Source organism: Gadus macrocephalus, chromosome 10 (assembly GCF_031168955.1).
Source record: "Gadus macrocephalus chromosome 10, ASM3116895v1".
NCBI classification, from domain to species: domain Eukaryota; kingdom Metazoa; phylum Chordata; class Actinopteri; order Gadiformes; family Gadidae; genus Gadus; species Gadus macrocephalus.
This window is the reverse complement of record NC_082391.1, coordinates 18,007,774-18,033,719: the sequence shown is the minus strand read 5'-3', so window position 1 is coordinate 18,033,719 and position 25,946 is coordinate 18,007,774. Positions and strand designations below refer to the sequence as shown.

Below are 25,946 nucleotides of genomic sequence, written 5' to 3'. Positions count from 1 at the left end.
TTAATGGAGTCGGAGAGAGAGAGAGGGCAGGGGAGTTAGTGAGAGTGACAGAGGGTTGGGTGATGCGGCAGACAGGGAGAGGGTTACCATAGCTGTGTTTTCTATTTGAAATCTCAAGATGTAGAGATAAAACGAAAGGAGAGGCAATGAGTAAGAGAGACCGAAAGAAGTAGAAAGTGATACGGAGATATAGGGCAGGTTGAGGATTGAGGAAAAAGTGGTCAAAGTAGGAGGGGGAGAGACAGAAAGGGAAAGGGAGGGAGAAAAAAACGAAAGAGGGGAATGGAGAAAGTACACTAGAGTACTTTTTCGACAGCGGCTGTCAAGTCGAGCCCCTCGCAAGAATTCTTCTATTTGGTTTTTCCTTTTTTTCCCCTCTCCCCGTCCCACTTCCTTTTTGTGCTCACATCTGTAATGGCGAGTCACTTCCTCAGTCTTTCTCGGCTCCAATGGGCTCGTCCTCCACTTTTCCAAAGCCTCCCTCCTCTCTGACCACCTCCTGGACAGCAGCTGGAGACAGCGGCAGGCGCAGACGGCAGGACACTCCCCGCCGACAGGCACACAAACATCTCCCCGGACCAGCCCCGGCCACCCCCCCCCCCCCCAGGCACTCTGGTTTCAGCCGATTCCACCGCCGGCTGGAGAAGACTGTCAGGAGCCCCAGAGGAGAACAGCAAACCAATTGTTTTTTTGATTTTTCCACTACTCTTCTTCTTCTTCTTCTTCTTCTTCTTCTTCTTCTTCTTCTTCTTCTTCTTCTTCTTCTTCTTCTTCTTCTGGTCCTATTCCCTTATATGGCAGCAGAGCTGGGAAATCGTTTGAATTAGTCTGGTTGCTGCTTGTGGAAGCACTGGAATCTCGGAACTGGTAAGTGTGTGTCTGTGTGACTGTGTGACTGTGTGTGTGTGTGTGTGTGTGTGTGTGTGTGTGTGTGTGTGTGTGTGTGTGTGTGTTTGTCTCTGCCCGTCATATGTGCGCGCGTGTGTGGGCTCCATGTGTGCCAGATGATTGGTTTGTTTTGTCCCTCTGTATCCCTTCTCTCCTGCCTTGTGTTCTCGGGCCGAGGGGCGGTGCTTGTGTCTGTGGTCGGGCTGGAGGCAGTGGCCACGGCCCAAGGGGCAACACTTATTGATTCTGGATCCACTGGATCATTTCTCCCCCCTTTTCTCTCTCTCTCTCTCTCTCTCTCTCTCTCTCTCTCTCTCTCTCTCTCTCTCCCTCCCTCCCACTCTCTGCCTCTGTTCGCTGTCGGGGGTGCGATGCCGCGGGCCGTCTAGTCGAGCAACACATCCCAGGGTCTCCAGTCAGCCGCCGGGGAGGGGAGCGGGTCAGCGAGGCGAGCCTCAGGGGCGTTTGGTGTCCACATCCAGGGGGTTATGGACGAGACAGGCGGCTCGTAAAAACACAAGCAAGACGAGACACACACACGCGCGCGCGACGCTGACACATGGGAACGCTGTACCCGAGGACATCTCCATGGCAACGGGACGCCTGACCCCGGAGGACCTCGCCGGGGCTCAGGAAGCGGGCTTCGCCGTCGGGTCAGCCACCACAAGGCGCCGGGTCGCCTCCGTCGCTCCAGCTCATCCCGGCCAATGGAAGCCTTTGTTTTGAGCACTGAAAGGGGAGTACGGGAACGCCGGTGACCGGACGCACCCGGGAGCACTCTGATACGTCTCCCGTATGGGGGACGCCGAGGGCCGCGACCGTACCCTGTCCACCCTTACTTTTCTCCGGCTGTGACTTGTCGTGATAAACGCACAGGCCCCCCCCCCCCCCCCCCCCCCCCCCCCCGGTTACCATGTCGACGCCGGGACCGTGGTTCCACCACGAGATCAGCCGCGTTCAGGCGGAGGAACTGCTGGCGCGCGCCGGTCGGGACGGAAGCTACCTGGTTCGGGCCAGCGAATCGGTGGCAGGCGCCTACGCCTTGTGCCTGCTGTGAGTAGCATCAACACACACACGCACGCACACACATCTGCGCACGCACACACACACACACACACACACACACACACACACAGGCTGTCCAGTAGGTGCTTGGGACTTATTGCCTCTTTGATTGTTTTTTTCCCTCACGTACCACATCCTATACCTACTATGTGTAATAGTAGGTAAAAAAACTTCATTCGTGTGTGTGTAATGTGTATGTGATCGTAATTTTGTGGTTGCTCAGATGCTTTTAATGAGGGGCAGCCCATGCATCGATCCATCACTGCATTGTTCCGGAAGTCTGGAAGATTCTAGCGTGGCTCAGAGCTCCCTTTCTCCGAACCCCGACTTAAGTTTCTGACTCACTACTTGTGAAACTCTTGAACTATTTCATTTTGGCATTCCCACTACGGAAAACTATTCACGAACTATTCCTGTGTTCCTCTCAATGGGTTCCGCAGCCCCACTGCTAGTAACTCTCTGCTAGTAGCAAGCAAGGAATGCTAAGGCTACGTCGCACAGGACATCGTTCACACCTTGACTCCCATTTTCCTCGGTGGTGGCGGTGGTCAAACAACCACGTACCCTGTGTCCTTTGTCCTCCCTTTTTCGCTGGGGGAGGGGCTTTTCCACCTTTGCCCTCTTAACGTCTTTCAGTCGACGGTTCCCCGCTCCCGCTGCCCTCCCCCGTGGCCCCTGAAGGAGGGAGGAAGGCCCTGCGACCACACCACTCTCCCCACTCGCTGGCTGGCCCGCGTCAGGGCCCAACATTCCTGAAGGCTGAGCTTGCAACCCCCCCCCCTCCCATCCTGCCTCTTCCATATTTCTCCCACCTCAAGGCACATTGTCTCATTCTTTTCTATAGAAAAGCCTTATGTGCCTATCTCGACACTGCTGTTTCTCCGTGCTGATCGGATCCCTGCGATTGGTGCTCTCTTTTTTTTTTCCCTTCTTTGACCTTAAAATGTTCCATCCTATTGGTTATTTCTCTTCTATCCAACACATGGTCAGTTGACAGTGGATTTGTTTGGATACATAGACGGGGGTTATTAGGCATCTCGCTCAAGGTAGCCTACAGTCGGATCGCAGATACTGAAGTTTGAAGTGGATGGGCTGGGAGCCCAACACCCTAACCTAACACGAGACCTTTCCTGCCCCAGTCTCCTATCTTCATCAGTGGGCTGAAAGAGACATCCTCACTGGTCTACAGCTCTTGGGAATGGGGTACTGTGGGTCATATGTGTTGTTGAAAACGTGCTAGCACTAACGTCTCCACAGGAAATTCCACAAATCCATCATGCTTTCATAAGGTTTTTTTTTTACCACAGTAAGAAATCTGCTTTTGATTTTATCGTTGAACTGTAGTACACTTTACCATGTTTGCATTGTAATCCCTTCTGAGGCAATTAGCTATCATACATCTGTTATTCATATATTATGTTATCCTATGTACATTTACGGTTATTATACATGCTTATTTTAGCTTATTATTGCTCTTATGATAATTATGGTTACATACATTGGAATTGGTTTCTGGTTTCATTGGTTCGTTTATTTTCAGATTCCAACGTCATGTTCACACCTACCGGATCCTTCCGGATGCTGAGGGTCTGCTGGCAGTGCAGGTGAGCAGGCCCCGCCCCTTTCACTAACCACCTTGTCTTCCTGCTTTGCTCCCAAATGGCACACAGTCAAAAACAACCAAGTGCACCATCACAGCGCGGGGGATTCACATTTGCGAGAAAGTTGGCCGCATGAGGCTGCAGTTTTGTTATAGCCGGGGGGATGGAGCACAAGAAAGGTGTTGTTCTTTCCCCAGTTTCCTTACTGTTCCCCTCACAGTTGCAGCAGTCATACGGTCAGAGTGCCATCCCTGCCGTACGACTGCATGCTTGGAGCTCATTTTGTGAGCTCATTCGAACAGAGGAGGATTGTGCAAAGATCTCATAGATTCCACCGCTGCCCACCAGCCCATTGGCCAATGAGTGTATTTGTGTATTGTGGTTGCACGCGCGCGTGTGTGTGTGTGTGTGTGTGTGTGTGTAAGAGAGAGAAAGACAGTGTATGTGTCTGTGTACTTTTGTTTTTTTTATGTATGACGTGTAATTGGCTGTTCTAGGATGTGGCGTAGTGAAAAACATTGTTATTGTTTACATGCCGGCCAAACAACTAACACACAGACGCCCTGTAATCCCAATAAGTATCAAAATGGAGACAAATACACACACAGACACACACACAGACACACACACACACACACACACACACACACACACACACACACACACACACACACACACACACACACACACACACACACACAACTTTTATTGAAGGGTTTTCTGCCTATTCAACTCCAAAAGCATTAGCTCAGTCATGGTGTTTTGTTTTTGTGTGTGTGTGTGTGTGTGTGTGTGTGTGTGTGTGTGTGTGTGTGTGTGTGTGTGTGTGTGTGTGTGTGTGTGTGTGTGTGTGTGTGTGTGTGTGTGTACGTGTGTGTGCGAGTGTCTTGTATTTGCAAACCTCTAGCAAGGGGACCTTAGCCTTTTTCAGATATATAACCAGCCTCCTAGAAACTATATCACTCGTTCAGATGTTTTTCCACTGCCATGAGCAAAGCCTACAATCAACGTTTTCCCTCTCTGGATTTGCTTCGCTAGCACACAAAGACTTGACATTCGGGACACTGTGTTATTCTAAGAGGGCCATGGAGATATTTTGGGGTTACTTTGCCTTTCCACGTCTCTTATTCCCGTTCAGTTATTTGTAATTACTTTTCAAGATTTCCTTGTGGCACAAGGAGAAGCATGATTCAAAGGGATCCTGGCAACAGAATCGGGTGACACAGGCCAGAGAACGGCTCCTTCAACTTGAACAAAGAAAACATAAAACTCATGACTCAAAAATATGAAACAGGGAAAAAATATTTAGTGCCCTCTGTCTGCCTGAACAATTCAGTGTATTCTGTTTGATTAAATACACATCTTGCTAGCTATGTGTATTTGTTTTTGGTTTGTTTGGTACTTTTGAAATGAACCCTCTTATGACACCTATTGATATGTAAAAACATTGTCAGATCTATGCATTTTCTACCACACACAATGTATGTGGAACCTACGGTATTGTTGTGTGCATACCTCCGATTTATTATTCTATTATGCTTTTCATACAGCAAACTGTTGCATAAAGTTATACAGGAAGCAAACTCTATGTTTCAGTCACTTAAAGGACACGTGTTTCTTCAACCAAACAAGGTTTCTTAGCTTAGTTTTGTCACGAGGGAAATAAGGTTTAACAGCCAGATGGAGAGTTATAGTTGCTGACAGATAAGGAAAATTATTGAGGAGCGCCAGGGGTATTAGGGAATGAGTTTATAAATACAAAAATACAAAGTATATTTGAACGGGTCTGTGTGTTTCTGCATTGGCCTGCATGCAGCTTGTATGTGCCATCTGAATACAAGTTGTGGACCTCATCACAGTGGGCTGACAGTCCACGGTCTGAGAGTTGTGGTCAAACCAAAAATTGGTTTTGCATTGGAAGGGTGGGGCTCAGTTTGTCAACTCTAGCTGACCTGTGTGTGTGTGTTTGAGTGTGTTCTATATGTGAGTATGTGTTTGTATGTATGCATACATCTGGATCCTCATTGGAAGATCTTGGCTATTTAGGATGTGGTTGGTTGATGCAATGGATTTTGATGAACTCGAAAGCCTATACTTTAGGCATGCAAAATACCTTCCCCATATCCTACCTTCATGACATGTTTCTGAATCCATTGTCATTTTATACAACTTTCTGATAGATAACTTAATAGTAATACATCAAAACACCTTTTTAAGAACTTAAGGAATCTAGTAAAAACGTAATTCTGGTATTGTTGATTCATTATAATGATTTCACTGCTCCAAGTGAGACGTCTAAAATTAAGTTTAGAAACACATTCAGAACCTCATTCTTATATGAATCCTCTGACTGGGATTCCATGTGACCTTGCTGGGATTGAGCCTTGTTGTCGCCACAGTCCAAGACAGCTACAGAGAATACACATACCTGGTACTGACCATACAGTGTTCATGCCCCACAGACCATGCAGGGTGTTCAGGTCAACTGTTTCCGTACACTGGAGGAGCTGGTGATGGGCTACCAGCACCCCCATAAAGGCCTGGTCACTCCGCTGCAGTACCCTGTGAGCCGTGTGACCGACCCTGGAGACGAGAGCTCAGGTAAGACCGGCCGTCTGCTTTTAGTTACATGATTGGTTTGACACTTTGAGCTGCAGTTACTAACATGGGGAGGCAGAGAACAATCAAAGTATACAGTCCACAATGGAGTAATTATGGAAACGCTTCACAACGTTTCTAAAAAAAAACATTTACAGACATTAAAATGTCTTACTCTTAGCATTTCTTCACATTTGCTAATTGGATAACGATGTTTGAAGTGACAACAATACATTTGGCGTATTACAATACAGGTGATCCACTGACAAATATTGCTGGGAGAAGGAGCACAATATGCAATCAACACTGAAATCAGTCAGTGCCAGTGACATTAACTCACAGGCCTCAGGTCCGTTTTCCGCCCCGTGTTAAGCACCCGTTTCCCCCCCGTGTGCAGACGAAGAGAAGCCCGCTCCTGTGCCAGCCTCCTTCAACACTACAGCCTCTCACCTCCCCTTCCTCAATAAGTTGCAGGAACTCAACACAACCAGGTTATCATCTACTCTCATAGTATCCCAGTCATTTATAGCCGTTGAGGTTAATAGGTGGGTTAGAGATCGTGCTCAAGCTTGCTTATTGGTTAAGGATCATAGGTATCAACCAATCGGCTGGAATCTCTGGACTAATGTTTATATTATTTTATTGACATTGTATTATATTGCCATCTTGGTCGGCATAGTTTTATCCATTATTCATCTTTAAATGACCATACACTATGCTATATCAGATAGATTTGTGTGGGATCACGGAATGTATTTTATTATTATTATTATTTGTACATGCATCTTCTGCTCTGTTATCAGCATCTCAGGAGACGTGATGGGACTGCTCACTGACTACCTCCACAAGGATCTTCCTCTGGACATTGAGAGTGTGTTTAAAGGGGCTACGTGCTTACGCAACCTGCAACACACACTAGGCACGACCTGCCAAGGCCTCAACAGGTTAGCTACCATCTGCTGCTGGTGCGGCTTGCCATGACTATTTGCAAATGCTTTTTTGCAATAGATCATTTGCCCTGATATATTTGATTGATTTGATGGATAGACAAGAGATTTTCTGCGAAGATACTATTTATCTTCTTGGTTATTATACTTATGGTTATTTAGTTTGTTCATATTTTAAACATTGAGGGCATGTGATCCACAGTGAAATTGACCTCACGCTCTCGAGTCTAGAGACACTGGCCAAGGTGTTTGACCATCCAATCAGTCCACTCTGCAACAAGTCACAGGTACTGAATTTCCGCAGCAGCAGCCATTGATAGCTTGAGGAACTCCCGATGAGCTGTAGAAGGGCCCCCTCTAGTGGTTACATTTGGGAAATGATCCGCATCTTCCTACTTTGAACCCAGGGCCCGGAGATGGAGCTTGACAGCCTGCTGTGTAAGATCTCAGCATTGGTCAGCCTGTTGTCTTCTCTGGAAAAAAGGGTAAGGTTTTACTTTGAGCAGCCAACAGATTTTCAATGTTGCTGAGATTGGTTGTCCAGATTATAAATAAGTTTTAGATTTGGCTATACAAAATATATATAGGCCTAGTTAACTTCAAGGTGCCATTAATTAGAAACCCAATTGGGATGATGCTCTGTGCTTGAAGGTTTTGAAAGCACTGCAAGATGCAGTGACCAATCACAATCTAGCAGTCCAACCTGCCCCCCCTCCTCCGGAACCACCGGCTGTGGCGGTGAACACCGCCAGGAGCAACGCCAGGCCCCTGCCCGTCCACGCATTCCAGGTACCACATGAAACATGAAACATGACGATTCAGGAATGCATTTCATTCTTGACCGTACAATTCAATGGTGACCTGCATTGTAATAAATAAATCACACACTGAAAGACCCGTTTTTCAAAACTTGAATTACTATCTAAACACTTAATACATAGGCCTAGCCTACTGTAAATAAATATCTGCAACATGGGGAGCGATTTTATAAGGGTCGCTCACCATGTTGTTAAAAGGGTCTTACAATAACATACTGTGCTCGAAATGAGAATCGAACCCCATAACCCTTGCTGTGATCACGCCATGCTAGACCGTTAGAAAATATAAACACGTATGTTTTTCTTAATTCAATAACAATATCTGTAACGAACATACTTATCGACCCTATTTGTCAATATTTGCGTGTCCAGGTCAAGATGGCGCGCTACGGCCGACAGACCGTCTCCGTGGACGTGGACACCGGAGTGCTGCTCTTTGACAAGAAGACGGGGACTTTTGGCGTGGAGACCGTGTCTCACGAGCGGGGTAAGCAGAACAACACTTATGTCCTCTGTTCAACTTTAGTCTTTCCAATAGGCACCTGCTGCATCCCTTTGATGATCAAGCCATATCAGAACCAGAATCAGTTTCATACCCACAAACAATATGGCTTTGATACAAGGAATTTGCCGTGGTATAGGATGCTGATATCAAAGTACAACATAGGTACTAACAAGCTATAAACTCTAAATATTAAAGGTGCTTTTGTAGGTAAGATCTTGCAAGGTAAGATGTTAAGGGAGATTATGAAAATAAGCAACCAAAATATGTCTCCCCCCCATCTCTTCTCCCTCCCTCGCTACGTTTTGGATTTGAAAGACCTGTGAATGAGTGGCAAGACGGCTTCCCTCAACCAATCAGGGAAGAGATGCCCTGACTGGTAGTATGAGCCGGGAATTAGGCCATCCAAATCACATAATTTCCCTCACCAAAAGCAGACGTCTGTCATTTCTAAAGAATGACACTAAAATAATAGCTCTCATAACTTACCTACAATACAACAAATACGAAGCATAAAGTAGATGTAAAAATGAATATGTCTTTAAACACGTTCAGTAATGTGAAGTCATCTCCCCCTCCAGTTCTGCAGGTGGTCCAGTTCCACGCCAGCCCTGCTAAGCTGCGCCTGGCGGTGGACGGTCACCACAGCACGCCACGGGAGCTCACCTTCCAGAGCGCCAGGGTGAGAGGTCAAAGGTCATCCCCGCCCCTGATCGTTCTGTCGTTCAGCTAGCGTTCAGGGGGCAGATCTGATCAGTGTCCCCCCCCCCCCCCCCCCCCACCCCACACCTCTCTCCTTCCAGAAACGGGAGGCCTTCTGCATGCTGCTCCAGCTGATGAAGACCAGACACGCCCAGCTGGGAGAGCCCGACTTGCTCTCGGTGTTCGTCGGCACCTGGAACATGGGTAGGGAGGGAGCGGAGGATCAGTGTGACCACGGTTACTTAGTCTGGCTCTGACACTTATTTGCACACCTTGTTTAACTTAGGTATCCTTTTCTGGCAAATGTGTGTGATCGTTCAAAGAAATAATCATCCACATTAGCCAGATACACAAAACATACATCACATGAATGTCCACATTATAGGAGCAGCAAGTACATTCATATAATATTAATGCTATAAATAGATGTATTTAAAAGTTGTATAACACTAAGCTATTGATATGGGGGAAGAATAGTCTAGTGGTGAGGTTGTCTGCCTCCCAGCCAAAGGGTTCCTGGGTAACCTGTAGGTATTCTTCTGCAAGATGCATAACCTACGGGCTCAGTCATTGCATGTTTCTGAAAAGATTGAACTTTGGATAAAAGTGTCCACTAGATGTCTATACAGCAATAGTAAATGGTGATATTTCACCGGCTACTTTGGCCTGTGGACCAGTTAAAGGTGACCTATTATACCACCAGGTGTGAGTATGATTAGCCAGTACAAGCCGTTTTGAAAGTCTGCCTCTTCTGACATCCCAAGTGGGCGTGTCCACCTAGATGCATGACAGATAGATACTCAACGTTTGCTACAGTCCACTGGGTAGGCTGGTAGATTGATCTATCCAGCACACATCTAGGTGGACACGCCGACCTGTGATGTAAGAAGGGGCAGATTTTCCAAACAGCTTTTACTGGCTAATCACACTCACACCTATAGTGTAATATCTATGTCACCTTTAACTCGTCATTCACTCACAAGCTCCTACTTGAATCCGAAAGCTCTTTGTGTCTGTTCATTTGCCCGGTCCAGGAGGGTCTCCGCCGCCCCGGGACCTGACCTCCTGGGTGACCTGCTGTGGTCTGGGTCGCACCCCGGACGAATCCACCGCCTCGCTGGCCCACGACGTCTACGCCCTTGGCACGCAGGAGAACCCCCAGGGGGAGAGGGAGTGGACGGAGCACCTCCGCACCACCCTGCGCGGCTGCACCCACCTGGACTACAAACAGGTAAACACCGTCACCTGGACTACAAACAGGTAAACACCGTCGCCTGGACTACAAACAGGTAAACAGCATCACCTGGACTACAAACAGGTAAACACCGTCGCCTGGACTACAAACAGGTAAACACCATCACCTGGACTACAAACTGGTAAACAGCATCACCTGGACTACAAACAGGTAAACACCATCACCTGGACTACAAACTGGTAAACACCATCACCTGGACTACAAACAGGTAAACACCATCACCTGGACTACAAACTGGTAAACAGCATCACCTGGACTACAAACAGGTAAACACCGTCACCTGGACTACAAACTGGTAAACACCATCACCTGGACTACAAACAGGTAAACACCATCACCTGAGGGGTATTCCACAAAGCCGGTTTTATCACATAACCGGGTAAGTTAACCCAGGGTTTGCGGTAACCCTAGGTTTTCCGTTCCAAAAGGATCACGGTATGTTAGTTGCTATAGAAACATATGCTCTGAATCAAACCTGGTAGGAGCAGGTTTTGCGCAGGTTAAGTTTGAAACATAACCCGGTTTTGGGTATTTAAACCGGCGTTCACCGCAGATTTCATGTGTTCACAATGGCATGCCCTTTTGATGAGAGAACTGCTGATATCGGAGCGCAAATTTATACGTACAATCCACCGGGAGCGATTGTTAAGACCACGGCTCGACATCTTGGCATATCGGATGACTTTTTGCTGGTGTGGAGAGATATAGATTCTCGCGCAAATCTTTAATATATTTAAATAGCCTTACATAGCCAACACTACCAATCGAGGACCTGGCCTCAGTTCACTCCAGACTATTTGCGTAGCCCTCCGTTTTTTGCAAATGGTAGTTTTATCTAGGCTATAATGTTGGAGATGCTGAGCACATCTCAGTCGTTTCAGATGACCCATCCAAGATTTGTATCGGCCTCCTATCATACAGAGAGCAATATTGTCTGAGCACTATGCCGAGGCATTTACAACATAAAGTATAAAATAGTCCTAACGGACTTGCATCCACTGGAGAATGTTCGATCGTAGGCGGCGGCTTCATTACAAGCACTGATCCATCTTGATCTGTGAAGTTGATGAATTGTCACTTTTAGTTTTTCTACCCAGTTACTAAAAAAAGAAACATTTGGAATAGTATGCGCTGTGGCAAGCACACGGTTTGCATGTGTTACTTCGAAGGCAAACATTTTTTAAAATACAAGAAAACACAAAAACCTACATTCAACCAGTGGGGTATGGCCCCTGACTCTCTGAGGAGGTAGGTACCTCCAGGTACCCCCTCCATGCCAGGGCGCCCTGAATTTATGTTTATTAACAGCTCCTCCACCGGGGTCAAGACAATTTGAGGGCCAGATCCAGTCTGCCGACTGTCGGCCTTTTCACGATTGGCTTAAAAAAAAGGCTTATTTAAATGTATACCACTACGATGGTGGGAAAAGCTTACCAGTTTGTATGTTTTTTATACTGCATTTTTATACTTGATCCGCTGGCCGCTTGGAAGCAATTGGAGTACATATTTTTTTTAGAAGAAAGGGGTGGTAGGATCTTTAAGAATGCTTAACTGGGATATTTATATATTCATGGCTCAAATATTAAGGATCATGCTTTTGACGTGTAACTAACGCATTTACGCGGTCAGCGATCCGCTGCCAGGCTTTGGTTCTCCGGGTTGCAGAGGCTTTAGCGTTCCCTTGTCTTGTGATAATGTCCCATCTCCTCGTCATAGCTCTCCAGGAGAACCTGGAGTTCCATTTCATTGAAATAAGCGGCCCGTTTCGCCATATCGATCAGGGTTTCCATGATCCATACAAAACGTCTTTTTAGGTTTGGCGTGGACGCGCACAACCCTGTGTTAACCAACCCCGAGTTGATTGAACTAATGCATAACCGCTGCTGTGGAACCGAAAACTCGGGGTTGGTCGGCACAGGGTCATTCAACCTAGAGTTCAGCGTTAACTCAGTGTTTGTTAAACCTCCGTTCGTGGAACACCCCTCTGGACTACAAACTGGTAAACACCATCACATAGACTAAAAATGGGTAAACACCACTGGACTTCAAACGGGTGAACACCAGATGAACAATAGCCTATATAGCCTGTCAATTAGCAAGGAATGACTGGTTTACTTGATTACTGTAATTTACAGGACTATGATATCTTAAGATATATCTAAGTATTCTTATTTAAAAGAAATTATAATTGTAAATGTATTTCAAAACTATGCATGTAGATAGATCGGGTATCCAAGATTTGCATGACATTGCATAGCATATCATTTTCATATTCATGAAAATATGAATCTGTATGCTGAGTGGTATAATATGGCTCCTTAATGCAGTAAGGCTCTCTGTCCTACAGGTGGCAGTGCAGTCCCTCTGGAACATGAGGCTTGTGGTTTTGGTAAAGCCTGAGCACGAGGGCCGCATCAGCCACGTGAACACGGCCAGTGTGAAGACCGGCCTGGGAAACACACTGGGTGAGCTGCCCTTCCTGCATGCCATTTCCATCAGCACCAGTGCACATAATAATTAGGCAAAATAAATACCGGAAAAGTACTGCCCAATGGCTAACAGCCAAAAACATCAGTGGGTGATCAGCCAAGAACAAAAGTGTTTTTGCTTTTTCTGTTTCAGGAAACAAGGGAGCCGTTGGGGTCTCCTTCCATTTCAATGGAACATCTTTTGGCTTTGTCAACTGCCATCTGTCCTCTGGCAGTGAGAAAGTAATAAGGTAAAATAAATACACTTTTAGGGGTTTGCCAGTAAAAAAACAATAACTTATACTTCCCACAGGAAGTTCAGGGCCCCAAATTGCAGACCCTGAGTGCCCTGAAATACAGCCCTTGTGGTTGGAAAGACGGGCCGAGCATCTTATTATGAATGTATATGAATAATATAGGAGGAACCAGAACTTTGTGGACATTCTCCGGCTGCTCTCGCTGGGAGACAAACAGCTCAACGCCTTCGACATCAGCCTGCGCTTCACCCATCTCTTCTGGTGCGGCGACCTCAACTACCGGCTGGACCTGGACGTGCAGGTCGGACGTTTGGGTGTTTAGACAGAATTCCGTCATGGAGTCGATCGGTAGTTACGAGTGTGTGAATAGCACAACTGAAACACAATGAAATTGGTCTCAAAAGTCATGTAACAAGCAAAATAGCTAAATGTAAACATTGTTTCTCTCTGTACATCTTTTTTCTTTACCAACCAACTTTCTCTGAATTATGAGATGAAACATTCTCCTGGAGAGCTTTTCTCCAGGCGATGAAGTTCAGCTCAGGTTTCTGCTTTTCCTTTCCTAACATCCCTAACATTGGCATTTACCTAAGGGGGGATTCTGCTCCCCCTGGAAGAACATTTCTTTTAATTCTTCTTCTGGCTTGTGGCTCATGCCTAGTTTTATAATGTTGTTTTTGTCATGTCCATTTTAACCAGTTAAACATATTACAATTTAGATTGTAAAGTTGAACATTTAGAACGTTGTCCCATTATTGACAGTGCTGTAACAATGCTCAGGTACAAACAATGTAAACCGAGTGGATGCACCCGCTCAACCTATCCTCTGTCTTCCCCTGGTGGTTCATCGATTCTGGGGGGAGTCAACGTTGGTGGGGTCTCCAGGACATTCTGAAGCACGTATCCAAGAGGGAGTTTGAGGAGCTGATGTGTGCAGACCAGCTTACCAGAGAGAGACAGAAGAACAAGGCTTTCCTCAACTTCAGTGAGTTGCTCTCTCTCTCTCTCTCTCTCTCTCTCTCTCTCTCTCTCTCTCTCTCTCTCTCTCTCTCTCTCTCTCTCTCTCTCTCTCTCTCCTCCCTCCCTCCCTCCCTCCTTCACCTGCACCACTGTCCTAGATATTGTGACTACGTTGCGTGTTCAAAAAACCCATTCATATATCAATGAGCCATTTTATATAATTTTGTAACATTCGTAGCTGCTTTAGACCTTAAAGGCGTGTAGCTATACATGGGAAGACAAGAACATTTGTGTCATTAATAGTAAACCTGACGGTCCGATGCGTTACGAATGGGTTCTTTTTATTAACTTCCATCCCTTTCTCACTACCCTCTCTCTCCCTTCTCTCTAATGTTTTGACATGGTTAAGAGGAAGAGAAGATTTGCTTTCCACCCACATACCGTTACGAGAGAGGCTCTAGGGGCTGCTACCTGTGGCAGAAGTACAAGACGTCAGGGGTGGGTAGCCAAACACTGACCCCCCCCCCCCCTCCCTCCCTTACCTTACCTACTGTCCCTATCTGCAATCGGAAAAATGAATATTCAATGAATCATACAAATCTTTATTTAAGAGCACTTTTCAAAACGGCAGTTACAAAGTGCTCAACAGATGAAATGGAGAAATGTTAAAAAAAATGCAATAAAATCAAAAATATTGACATAATCAACAATTATGTAATAGAACCTCATCATCATTTTCATCACTTTGTTCACAAGAGCTGTTAGTGCCATGGAAACCCTAAACCATTTTCGTATCGGGATTGATGATAAATTACAGGCGTATACACTGCGCTTGTTTAAAAAAAGCTTCCCTTCACCCAAAGATTCTAAGTATACCATTGGCTGAGTGTAAAGGCTATTTCTACATGGAAGCTAATCCTTTTTATGGGTCTCAGCAAGGCTAGCTAGCGTGACAGCAGCTGCCAACACCACTAAAAATAGTGGTTGAAGTATTATTAGACTACACAAATGTTTAGTTTTCTTCTACTTTATATCTACATGTTTTTTTTAGTATTTTTGTAATATTTGGGAAATATTTATAATGACTCGTTACTTACTTCATAAATGTTTTTTTCTTTATTTTGTATGTTTTCCTTGCCAACACCCACACACTAAAACCAGTTTCTTTAAATTGGTGGACCTGTTTGAACAACCCCATTGTGACTCGGTTGTTCCAGGTGCGAGTCAACGTGCCATCGTGGTGTGACCGGGTTCTGTGGAGGACCTATCCAGAGGCTCACCTTAACTGCACCTCTTATGGTAAATACTGGAGTAAAAATAATCTAAAGGTGTTCTTGGCAAAAAACTGTTTATGAAGGCGGAACTTATGACATGAATTAATCACACGTAATGTATTTTTTATGAGATAAACAGATGGTGTATAATGCTTTGTCATAAAACAATACCTCTGATCAAAATATTAAACCATTGCCTGATCTGTGGTCAATAAAGAGGCCAACTGAGTCACTTCCTTTCATTGAATTCATGTAAGAAAACAAAACCAGAAAATGTAACTATCACTTCTGCTGATAGTTCCCTTTCAGTACAAAATGACCCCTGTCCTTTCTTACACATTTTCTTTACACAACCTTTTTTACATTGGTCATCAAAACAATGTCTCGAATCCACCAGATGAACAACAGTGATTGCTGTATGTATCTGTTCGGCTTTAATGCTAAATAACTGGTTTGGATTAATGTATTTATGGCACACAAAAATACAAAAACGAATGTGTATTAATTGACCACAGGTTGAGGATATATAAAGATTATGAAAAATGCAAATAAAACTCACTAGACCCTCTGTTGAGGAAAACGTTATTATCTTTACAGGAGCGTACAGTGGGAAAACCCCTTAGTGAGAAACCCTTAGACCTCTGAGCCGCTGAGAGGAGCAGTTCTACACGGGAACACATAGGGAGTACCAAGGCCATAAGACGATAACAACATATCTTCTTATCTTTTCTGTGGGAATGAAACAAAGAGAAACTGTGGGAGTGTGGAGGAGAGGGCTACATGTGCATGGGCTTTCATGTGGAGATGGAGCCCTTTAGGCTCTGTGTAGGTAGTTATAACAGGACAATGTGTGTTTGTGTGTGCACAAATAATATGAGGAATATCCCAGTTCTGCAGCTAGGGATGGGTAAAGAGAGAGATGTTTTGTCCTAAATAAGGCTCAAGAAAGTATATGAACAGTAAGCATATTATGCACACCAGTGCAATTATAGGAGTCTGAGAAATGAAGATGCCTCATGATGACCATGATAATGATGCAATGATGTCACCTGAACCAGGTTGTACCGATGACATCTTCACCAGTGACCATTCGCCTGTGTTCGGCACATTCCAAGTCGGGGTGACATCACTGCCCGGTTCAAAAACAGGTGAGCTCATTGGTTTGGCTCCTATGAAAATTCAGCCCTTCACAAAAATACAAAAGTGATCCAATCAGACATGTGGTTTATGTGAGCGGCTCCGGCCTGTTTATCTACAGCTGACCAAAACTCAGGCACCGAGAGGGTCCGGATAGAGCTGGAGAGGCTGGAAGCCATCGTGAAGACTGCGAGCAAGTCCAAGTTCTTTGTGGAGTTTCACTCCGCTTGTCTGGAAGGTATGGCGTGTGAAGCCCCCTAATCCTTCCGTCAAACCACTAGTCATCATTATGGTTCTAAGCCGCCTTAACCTTTGCCTGCTTGTTTGTGTGTGCTTCCTGCAGAGACACGTCGGTCTGGTGAGAATGACTCACAGAGCTGTGACGTGCCCGGTTTCCTCAAGCTCGGCTGGTCAGCCAAGCAGCTGCCGAAGGTAAGTGCCAGGCATGTTATGGGCAGTGAAGTGGGGGGCGAAAGAGAAGGGATGATATGCATCTGAGGGCCTATACCTGTCTGAATCTGAGCCGATACAAGGTGATCTTGCAGACTTCGGGGCAGCCGAAACCTTTTTTGCAGGCCTTGTCTTGACACACCTGTGTGTTTTATTTAGCGTGGGGCCTATCAAATATGTTGTTGAGGAAATTGTTGACGTGTTAATGAACAGTTCTCGAGGTATATTCAACATTAGTATATGCTACACGCGAACCTCGTAAGATGACGAAATTTGATTGGTTCGCTATCTCGGGATATTTGGCATACGGGATAGGGTTATAGGATATAGGATATAGGATATTGCGTGGCGGTCGTCTCATCATGCTAATGAAAACAAATCACAAATAAATCCCGTCCAAAAGTGTTATCTTGTTTATTTTTGGAGTGTTCACGTGTAGTATATACTAAAACAATTATTCACCTCAGTCTCTGTGAGTAAGCCTGAGGTGGGGCTATTCCCCACCATTCACTTCGCCTGCGGGGAATAATTGTTCAATATAGGATCCTCCCACTCAGTCTTTAAACATCCTAATGATCAAATGGTAGACATGGCATGCATCTATATTATTTCGTTTTTTATCTCCATTTCCACCAACCCACCTGGTCCTCTGCTCAGACCCACCTGTGGGACGGACCCTACAGTTTGTAAACCACTGTAGATCCACGAGCTGCTGCAACATGTCATATTGTAAACCGATGTCTATCTAGTAAACCTGTACTCTTTGTGTTTACAGCTGCTCCCTGTTGCCTCGGATGTGGACTATCTGCAAGATCAGCACCTGCTGTTGTCCATCAAATCATGTGATGGCTTTGAGTCATATGGTTGGTCATTGTCTCATCGCTATTTCCAAAAGCTTATCAATAGCAATGTGGTTGCCCTTATCTATCTTAGCGATAAGTGATCAATTATCATAACTTTTTGAATATGCAGTATTTCTAAGTAATCTATGTTTCTATGTTATTAGAACAGGGCCCTCTTTGAAGTTGCTGACTTTCCAGGTTTAAGGGATATTTGAAGGCAGAATGTTCAGTTTTGTATACCAAGATCAGACCTCCATCAGTTCAGTTACGTCATGCTGTGAGCATGACGTAACTAGCATAGGTTAGATCAGACATAACCCTGCTCACTGCTGCTGTGGCGACTTCTATTGTCTCATTGGTCTAGATAACGATAAAGATAACGCTTGATTTTGTCACATCCGAAACTATTGTATTTCAAGGCCTAATGTTTTTTTTACTTGTTAGTCTGACACGATTTTCAGGTCAATAAATGACTGTTAATTCACTATCCATCTCCGAATGAGGTCACAAAATGGTGCTTGAGTCTATACCCCTCTGATGAAAACCCTCGCAGAATGAGTGATGTTAGGAACTGGAGGTTGACGGCAACATCACCAGGAAAAATCAAGCAGCACACATTTTGCGACAAATTTTTCCTCACCCTGCAGGGGGATGTTCAGAGAGGGGGAAGCAACAGACATGCTCTTCAGCCCACTTGTGTGTGAAGCGGCGTAGTTTTTTTTTTTCTTTGCCAGTGAACCGTCCGCTGACGGTAAACAAACCGTCAGCGGACTGATGTCACACAGGCAACACTGTTTGGGCCTCTGGGAAGTGAGGTCAAATACCACAACCGCAGATACCGCTTATCGCCATAGAGAAGCTTAAAGTGACCTATAAAGTAACCCCACAAACGCATACAGTAGGATATTAAAGCAATGATTTATGTGACACTTCTGAACGGTGACGTAATGGCTTGACCCTTTGTCCTAAAAAACACTGACCTGCGGTTGACATCGTAGGGCAGTTCCTTTCTTGAACAATTGACACTAGACTTCTAGAGGAAGTCTAGCCTATGGAAGTCTGAGGCAGCAACGAAGGCTTTTTGGTTCCGGCTTAGGGTATGTCTTTGATGCGCCAAGCTGTGGATCACAGCAATAAACCCCCAGGGATTGATAGTTTCATCATCATTCTTTTGTAATTGATGCATGCTCAAAGTATTTCACTATACGATACGATGCAATACTACTTTATTTGTCAGTAGGGCACTGAAATTAATTTTGCGTCCCTGGAAAGGCCCCTCAAAACATTTAAGACATTCAGGTAAACAAGTACAAATGACACATGACATGACAGCACAGAGATACAGCACAGATGACAGATTAGGCAAGCACAGGTGTTGACAGGAAAGACACAAGTACAGACACATATACTCCGACACAAGTACAGACACATATACTCAGCTATATAGTCAACTAGACTAGGGTTAATTCGATAATGGCTTCTGAGGCCTGTAATGAACATGCTTCATTCAGGTTAAACCGGTCAAAGTTGAGTGAGCAGCCTCACGCAAGAAAACGTTCACTCGAGAGTTCAGGTTTAAGTTTAAAGATATCTTAACCTGGTCATTGAAATTGGCCTCAGGACTGAACCGAGCAGGAAAGAGGAAACATTAGATATTATTAGTGGAAAACATGATACAACATAAGCTGAAAACATGATGTCTTGTTGAAACCTGTGTACTCTAGGAGAATGCTGTGTGGCCCTGCGGTCACCGAGCGGCCCGCTGGAGCAATTTGAAACCTTTCTGAGCCATCGGGGCGAGGAGATGGGCACCATCAGAGGCCATGTCAAAGTTCACGTGCCCGCAGACTACAGACGAGCAGCCAGGTCAAAGATCTACGGTTGGTCCACGAGAGCCACCGGTCCAGAGCTCTCCCTGTGCCATCACTTTCTGCTAAACTTCCGCTTCCAACGGACTCTTTTTTCTTGTGAAACCCTCAGTGCTTCCTCTATTTGTCTCCTGAATTAACCTCCATCTTGACCTTATTTTGTGTCTAGCTGCTGTCCCTCGACCGCTTCTGCTTTTTTGGCTGCTTCTGCTTGGCAGTCCTCTGACCAGATGCATCCTGAGCCTACACTGATACCGGGGGATAGGGGTAGTGTGTTTAACCCCCTTCCCCGCTTGGTCAGAACCTCTCCGGACACCACCGCACTGAACCTCCTCAGTCTGCTTTGGCCGTTATAAACACAAACACACTGACGTTTTCTTCCTGATGTTGAACTATATGATTGGAATAAAATCCTCTCTGGCTTTTGCTGTTCTTCAGAGTGTTTCTGCTTTGAGAAGGACGACAAGGGTCCAGGAAGGGGTCCCCCAGTGGCTCTGCCGTCCATCCGGGCCCTCGTCCACAAGTGAGAACCTGTTGACTGATCTGTGCTGAACGCAAACACTTCCTAACACACACATACTCACACACAGAGACGTATACACTTTGAGGACTTAAAGCGGATGTGTACACTTAAAGATATTCTGCTGTATACTATTACCAAATGTGCCAGGATTTAGATTTTAAGTCATAGTGAAGCTACCTTTTTCTTTTAGATTTGAGGATGTTTCCTTAATGTATTTATTTAAAGGACCTTTTTTTTTGTGTATGGTTTCTCTTTTGGTCTCCGGCAAGTCCTTCCCATCCAAAGCCAAGCAGCTACACCAACCCCGCCTACTTCATCTTTGAGGGCATATCCGTGGCCCCCAGGGCGGCGGACCCCCCGCCAAAACCAAGAGCCCCCCAGGTGGTCTGGTCAGGGGACGAGGCGCTGCAGCTTCCCAAACTCACCGCCGCCGGGATCGCCCCAGACGGGAAGTCGGCTCGCAGGTCCAACTTCACCGAGATCGAGATCCCAAACGCGCCGTCGCCCTACTCCCAAATCAATGACCTCCACCTGCACCATCACACTAATTCCTCCAACTCCTACCAGCTGTTCCCCTCCAAATCCCCACCTCCTCTGCCCCCGGCACAGAGTCAAAGCATCACGCACGCCAGCGAGCATCTTCCACAGGCCAAAGCCAAAGGCCCGGGGGTGGCTCCAACGGTGGCTCACACCCCCGCACCGGGGAAGAACCTGGCCAGCATGTACGTCAACCACCCGGCCATCCCCAGGGAGAGCCCCAGGAGGGATCCTCCCATGCCTCCCCCAGAGAGGGCCGGTCCTCTCCAGGGCCTGAAGCACCCGTCTCTGTTCCCCTACGCCTCTACCCACTTGCCACTAGCCTGCAAGGCCTCCGCTCCCTGGAAGGTGGAGCAGCAGCATCGGCAGCAGCAGCACCAGCAACACGCGGCGAGACCTGCGGGGGACCACTCCCTGACCGCCCTGCAGATCGCCAAGTCCCTCAGCGAGATGGACTTCTTCCCCCCGGACATGGGCAGCCAGTATGTAGCACAGCAGAGGTCGGGACAGAGGAACGGCCCCGGCACCCCGGCGGAGAGGGGCTACTGCAGGGAGAATGAGGTTTGGACATGGGTTCCTTCACCCAGGTGGCCGTATGAAGGCAAAGTCTGGACGTAGTGTCTGTGACATCCCTTTTTGGTTTACACACAACCTTTATGAAGCGGTACATCTTGTGTTAGGAGTGCTGCCTATAGGCCATTAGAGGAACTCCATGTTAGCCGCTTCCACCAGGGCTTCCCAAACAGGTGTCATGGTTGCAGCTTGGTTTAGAAACAAGATGGTGAATAATGGCTCATTTGGACTTTGAGGTGACCGCTCACTTCCTTCCTTGTTTTGCAGGTGTCGGTTCTGCGCGGTGCGCCGGAGACAGTGCGGGAGCTTCTCGGGATGCTGGGCCTTCAGAAATACACACTGGGACTCAGTCTGCACGGCTGGGACGACCTTGATTACTTCAGGTGAAATGAGCCAAGACAGTAGCAAGTCTGAGAAACATCCAGTCTGTGGTGGAGGGGTGAAGGTTGTGATCAATGGGGGGCCATGGAGTCGGGCAGGGACGTGTCTATTTGCCTAATGGCACTTTTCCACTGGCGGGTATGCTTCGGACCCAGCCAGCCCAGGTAGTGAGGGTGCGGTATAGCCCAGCTCTGTTACGGCTCGCGTTTCCACCGCCGACAATGCCCTCATGGTAGGGCGGGGTTTAAGACGGATGGCGATAGCCGCGGGAGCTACGTAAGCATCGTGACCTCAAAGCAGCCCTACTCAGTGTAGCCGGCTATCAAATCCAAGGGAGAAGAAGAACGCGACACAATAAAAGAGCAACAATGTAGCACGTCCAAGAAGGACGTCAAACTTTAGCGTGACATTTTATTCAATAAACTAAGCTTTCGTCGTTGTACAGAAATACCTTGTGGGTACTGTGTTTGTTTATTATCCCCGTGTCGCAGGGAACCGACAATACTGTCGACCCATCAACGGACGGCATGTGTAGCTTGAACCACCCCAACGGAGGAGTACTGCGAGACGAGTACGGCTCAATACGGCTCAGTCCGGATCACGCCCACTTTTGGCGGTGGAACGCGACCCGTGCCGCACCTTTGCAGACTGAACCGACCCGCTCTGGTAGAAATGCGCCATAAGAGAACATCCTGATCTCGCAAGTTAGAATAATGTGTCTCCCTGCAGATCAGTGTGCAGAGTCTGATCTTTCATCTGAAAATGAATAGAATTGCGCTGTGAAAAGATCAACAGATTTGGATGAAGGCTTCTCTCATACAAGAAGATTTTATTGCTTTACTTTCGGCCGGATTCGGCAAGAGTGAAGACATCACCAGGCTCACCTAGTTTACCTAATTTAAGCTGATTGACTTTTGATGAAAGATAGGCTGTGCCCATATGTGGAAATCAATTGCTTCCCAGTAAAGGCCAGAGCAATTATTATGAACCGCAAACTTGAATATCCTGATGGTCTCACGAGGCTAAGCGTTTGTATCAATCAACCGCAACCTTGGCATCTGATCTAAAGTGTGGGAGGGTGTGTTTTTTAACTGATCTTAACAAAGGGTAACCACTCTGTTTACGCGCAACTACTTATGCCCACGATTTGAGACAGCGACAGATGAGCTGTTGGATTTCTTTTTGATTTTTGTGTGAATGTGTGGATGTGGAACTGCTTCGACCCACCAGGTGCAAAGTTCTGGCCTCCCACACTTACCAACATAATTATTTTTCCCACATAGATGTTCCCATTCCCACATTCCCATTTAGATGTTGCTCTGCACTCAAGAATTCAGAATGATTCACCTTCCTGAAACACAGCCACAATCTCTGGACAGAGTTATACCTTCCCGCCCCAATGCACAGCCCGCGCAGTGGCGCGTAAAATCTGAATCAGAACTTGTGGATTTTTCGTTTGTGGGCACAGTTTGCGAAGACGACCTAGCATGGGCCGTTTGAATGTGCTTGTTTTGGAAGAAAACTAAAACAATGCTATGGGAGACGAAAAAAACTTAGAATATGATTCATGTTGACAATAACTAAGGGTGCACTCACACTAGGCCATCTGGCCGTGGCTGTTTTCACACCTAAACGTGCTCAAATGGCCCCATTGTTCTCTGGCCTGCACTCACACTAGGCCATTTGGCCGTGGCCGTTGGCCGTTGCAACTGTGGCCTGGCCACGGTAGGCTCTTGTACATACGTCATCCCGTCGTAACACGTCATCACCAAGCGTCCGCTGCATGGACCATAATAAGGTCTGCCGCCAGTCAGAGTTTTAACAACAATGGACAACAACACAGAGAACACACCAACAGTTGAACCGCTTGACGCCATGTTTACCGTTTAATGGGAAAGAAGGCTCGTCGCCTTTATTATGTCCGTGGTCGTCGCATGGACTATACGTCATCCAGCTCAGGTTGCGTAGCCGTGCGTGTGCGCGTGTCTGTACCGTAGCGGCCCGTACCGTAGCAGCACACCTCTCCCAAGTGGCCAAATTGGCCTGGCCACACTCACACTGGCAGATTTGAGCACGGTTAGGTGTGAAAATGGCCGCGGCCACGGCCAGATGGCCTAGTGTGAGTGCACCCTTACATTGTGTCGTAAGACACCGACCAAGGTCTAAGGTGCTGAGATCTGTCTGCACACTTCCTTTTGCATGGGGTTTATATATCATTATAATGTAAGAATGCAAATATAAGTAAGGTTAGGAAGCGACTAAAGCAAAAGCTGTCTGCATGAAGTCACCATGAGGATCTGATTGCAAACGAGCCATCAGGCCATCATATTTCCCTGGTTTAGCAGCTCACATATCTGACCTATTTGTGTATGCATAGAATGAAGACGGCAGCCGTGGATAAGCTCTCAAATTAAATATGCAACCTTTGCAATGTTGCCTACCTCCAAATAAAAGGAGTTATTGGGTACCATAGCTTGTGTGAATTCCTCCTGTATGTCTCCACACATGATAGTCATTGTAACAGGAGGATAAAAAAATGTCAACATAGCTTGGTGTTTTGACACACATAAGTCCCAACTACCACACAGTTTTCCTGCGGCTATGGTATGCAGAACCGTTCCTCAATGATGCATAGGAACATCATTCTATTCCCAGGAAACATCTGTTAATCATCAGCGAGCCCAGCAATGTACTGCACATGTGCAGGGAGTCTGTTCACCCTGCCTTGCTGTAGCTTAATGTATTATAGAAATGTGATACTGTACGTAATACCCAGAAATAGTTCTAAAACTTTCATACCATATATGTGAATTAATGTACACATGCTTGGTTCTCTGGTTTTGTTCTTAAACTTGAGAGGAAAATAAACCCAGTCTTCCTTGCTTGACACTTGATTTTTCTCGTGCTGGTCTTTTTTATTTTTATTCTCCATAGTGGAATCACGGAGGAGGACTTGCGCGCCGCAGGGGTCTTGAACCCACCTCATCGCCGCAGGATCCTGGAAAACCTGCCCCGGATCCTGGAGAACCTTCCCAGCATCTGGAACTAAACCCTTTGCAGAATCACAAAAGAGACTAAAGACAGCGAGGTTCAGAGGTCCTCGTTAAAAACCTCTACATTCACTCTGCAAATACTGTCACCGGGCCCTGTCTGCACACGTGCACACACATGATGTTCAGGGTCCGTTCAGGCCACCATTACATTCCCATCGCTCTGTCAAGCGGTCCACCTTCCTCATGAGAGATGTTTATTCAAATCGCGGTGTCAAGATGTGTCTCGTTTAATACGGTGACATGCTCAAATATTGATAATGGATTTGAGGCCACGCAGGTTTTGTTAAATTACTTTGTCAAAAGCGCACTGCCTCACTTTGAATGCATTCATTCATGGCTGATGTTTAACATTGGTACGGACCGCCTCGTGGATGTTCTTTCTGTTGTACTGTCATTGCTTGTAAAAGAGGGAGTTAATTACAGTCTCGGTGTCCAGAAACCCCATGGGAGTATAGCTGTGACGTGATGACGGGGGGGGGGGACAACCTTCAGGATCTCCTGTTTACCGTCTGATACTGTGCTGCTATTGCTATCTTGTCACTTAATCTGTGCCTGTGTCATGTTTTAACTGGGAGACCTACGGCAGCTTTTCCCTGTGACTGAACAATCAATGAGGTCCATTTAGGCTGCCACGCAACGGCGAGCGAGCAAAGCAAATTCACTTCATGTATGTTCCGTGTTCATGGACCCCTGACGTAGATCATTGCACTTGGCTGGTGAAATGAATTTTGGTTAACCTTTACAATCATGTTATCATACTTCTCTCATTCCGGAATAAGTGATGTTTCTGCTAATGTATGACATAATGTACCACACATTTTGGAAGGTCCAATCCGAGAAAAAAATGTTGCAACAGATTGATTTGCATGTTAATATTGACTTGATATAAATCCACCAAACAACCCAAATACTTCTCCAATCTCTTTCTTACACCTTGACCACATGTTGTAAATTTACCTCACTTTTATTGTGACCTGATTCCATGTTTTTTTAGTTTACAAGTTAGTTGTTTACTGTGTGTGTGCGTGTGCGTGTGCGTGTGTGTGTGTGCGTGTGGGGGGGGGGGGGGGGGGACTTAATTTATATACGTTAACGGGAGACGGAGAGCTAGAGTGAAAGTACAGAGAGTTCGAGTCTGTTTGTAGAAGTTACTTATTAAACTAAAGGCATGAGCCAACACATCCCTGACAGCAGGTATTCACCGGCAAGGCTACTTCTGGAAAATATACTGTTGCGGCAGTCAGCAT

General features: G+C 46.2%; 1 protein-coding gene across 2 annotated transcripts; it reads left to right on the top strand.

Annotated features, from left to right (window-relative positions):
* inppl1b (inositol polyphosphate phosphatase-like 1b) lies at positions 1-25,607 on the top strand. 2 transcript variants are annotated; one of them, XM_060063020.1, is made up of 28 exons: positions 1-867; positions 1,278-1,941; positions 3,494-3,557; positions 6,017-6,155; positions 6,550-6,643; positions 6,956-7,096; positions 7,302-7,386; positions 7,507-7,584; positions 7,751-7,888; positions 8,290-8,404; positions 9,001-9,101; positions 9,223-9,325; positions 10,156-10,352; positions 12,724-12,841; positions 12,999-13,095; positions 13,264-13,402; positions 13,987-14,086; positions 14,471-14,559; positions 15,279-15,360; positions 16,394-16,483; positions 16,594-16,710; positions 16,816-16,904; positions 17,698-17,785; positions 19,489-19,644; positions 20,071-20,155; positions 20,425-21,253; positions 21,533-21,648; positions 24,581-25,607. In XM_060063020.1, the coding sequence occupies exons 2-28, from the start codon at positions 1,802-1,804 to the stop codon at positions 24,693-24,695; spliced, it is 3,705 nt and encodes a 1,234-aa protein (XP_059919003.1). In that variant the 5' UTR covers positions 1-867; positions 1,278-1,801; the 3' UTR covers positions 24,696-25,607. The 2 variants fall into 2 exon arrangements, with proteins under 2 accessions (XP_059919003.1, XP_059919002.1); XM_060063019.1 differs by having other exon boundaries at positions 1-1,941.
* Positions 25,608-25,946: the final 339 nt, after the last annotated feature.

What these genes read in the sequence shown, in the direction of transcription:
- inppl1b (XM_060063020.1), top strand. Translation starts at nt 1,802, where the DNA reads ATGTCGACGCCGGGACCGTGGTTCCACCACGAGATCAGCCGCGTTCAG. An exon ending in AGGGTCTGCTGGCAGTGCAG is followed by an intron (nt 3,558 to 6,016) that starts GTGAGCAGGCCC and finishes CATGCCCCACAG; the next exon opens with ACCATGCAGGGTGTTCAGGT. An exon ending in ACCTGCCAAGGCCTCAACAG is followed by an intron (nt 7,097 to 7,301) that starts GTTAGCTACCAT and finishes TGTGATCCACAG; the next exon opens with TGAAATTGACCTCACGCTCT.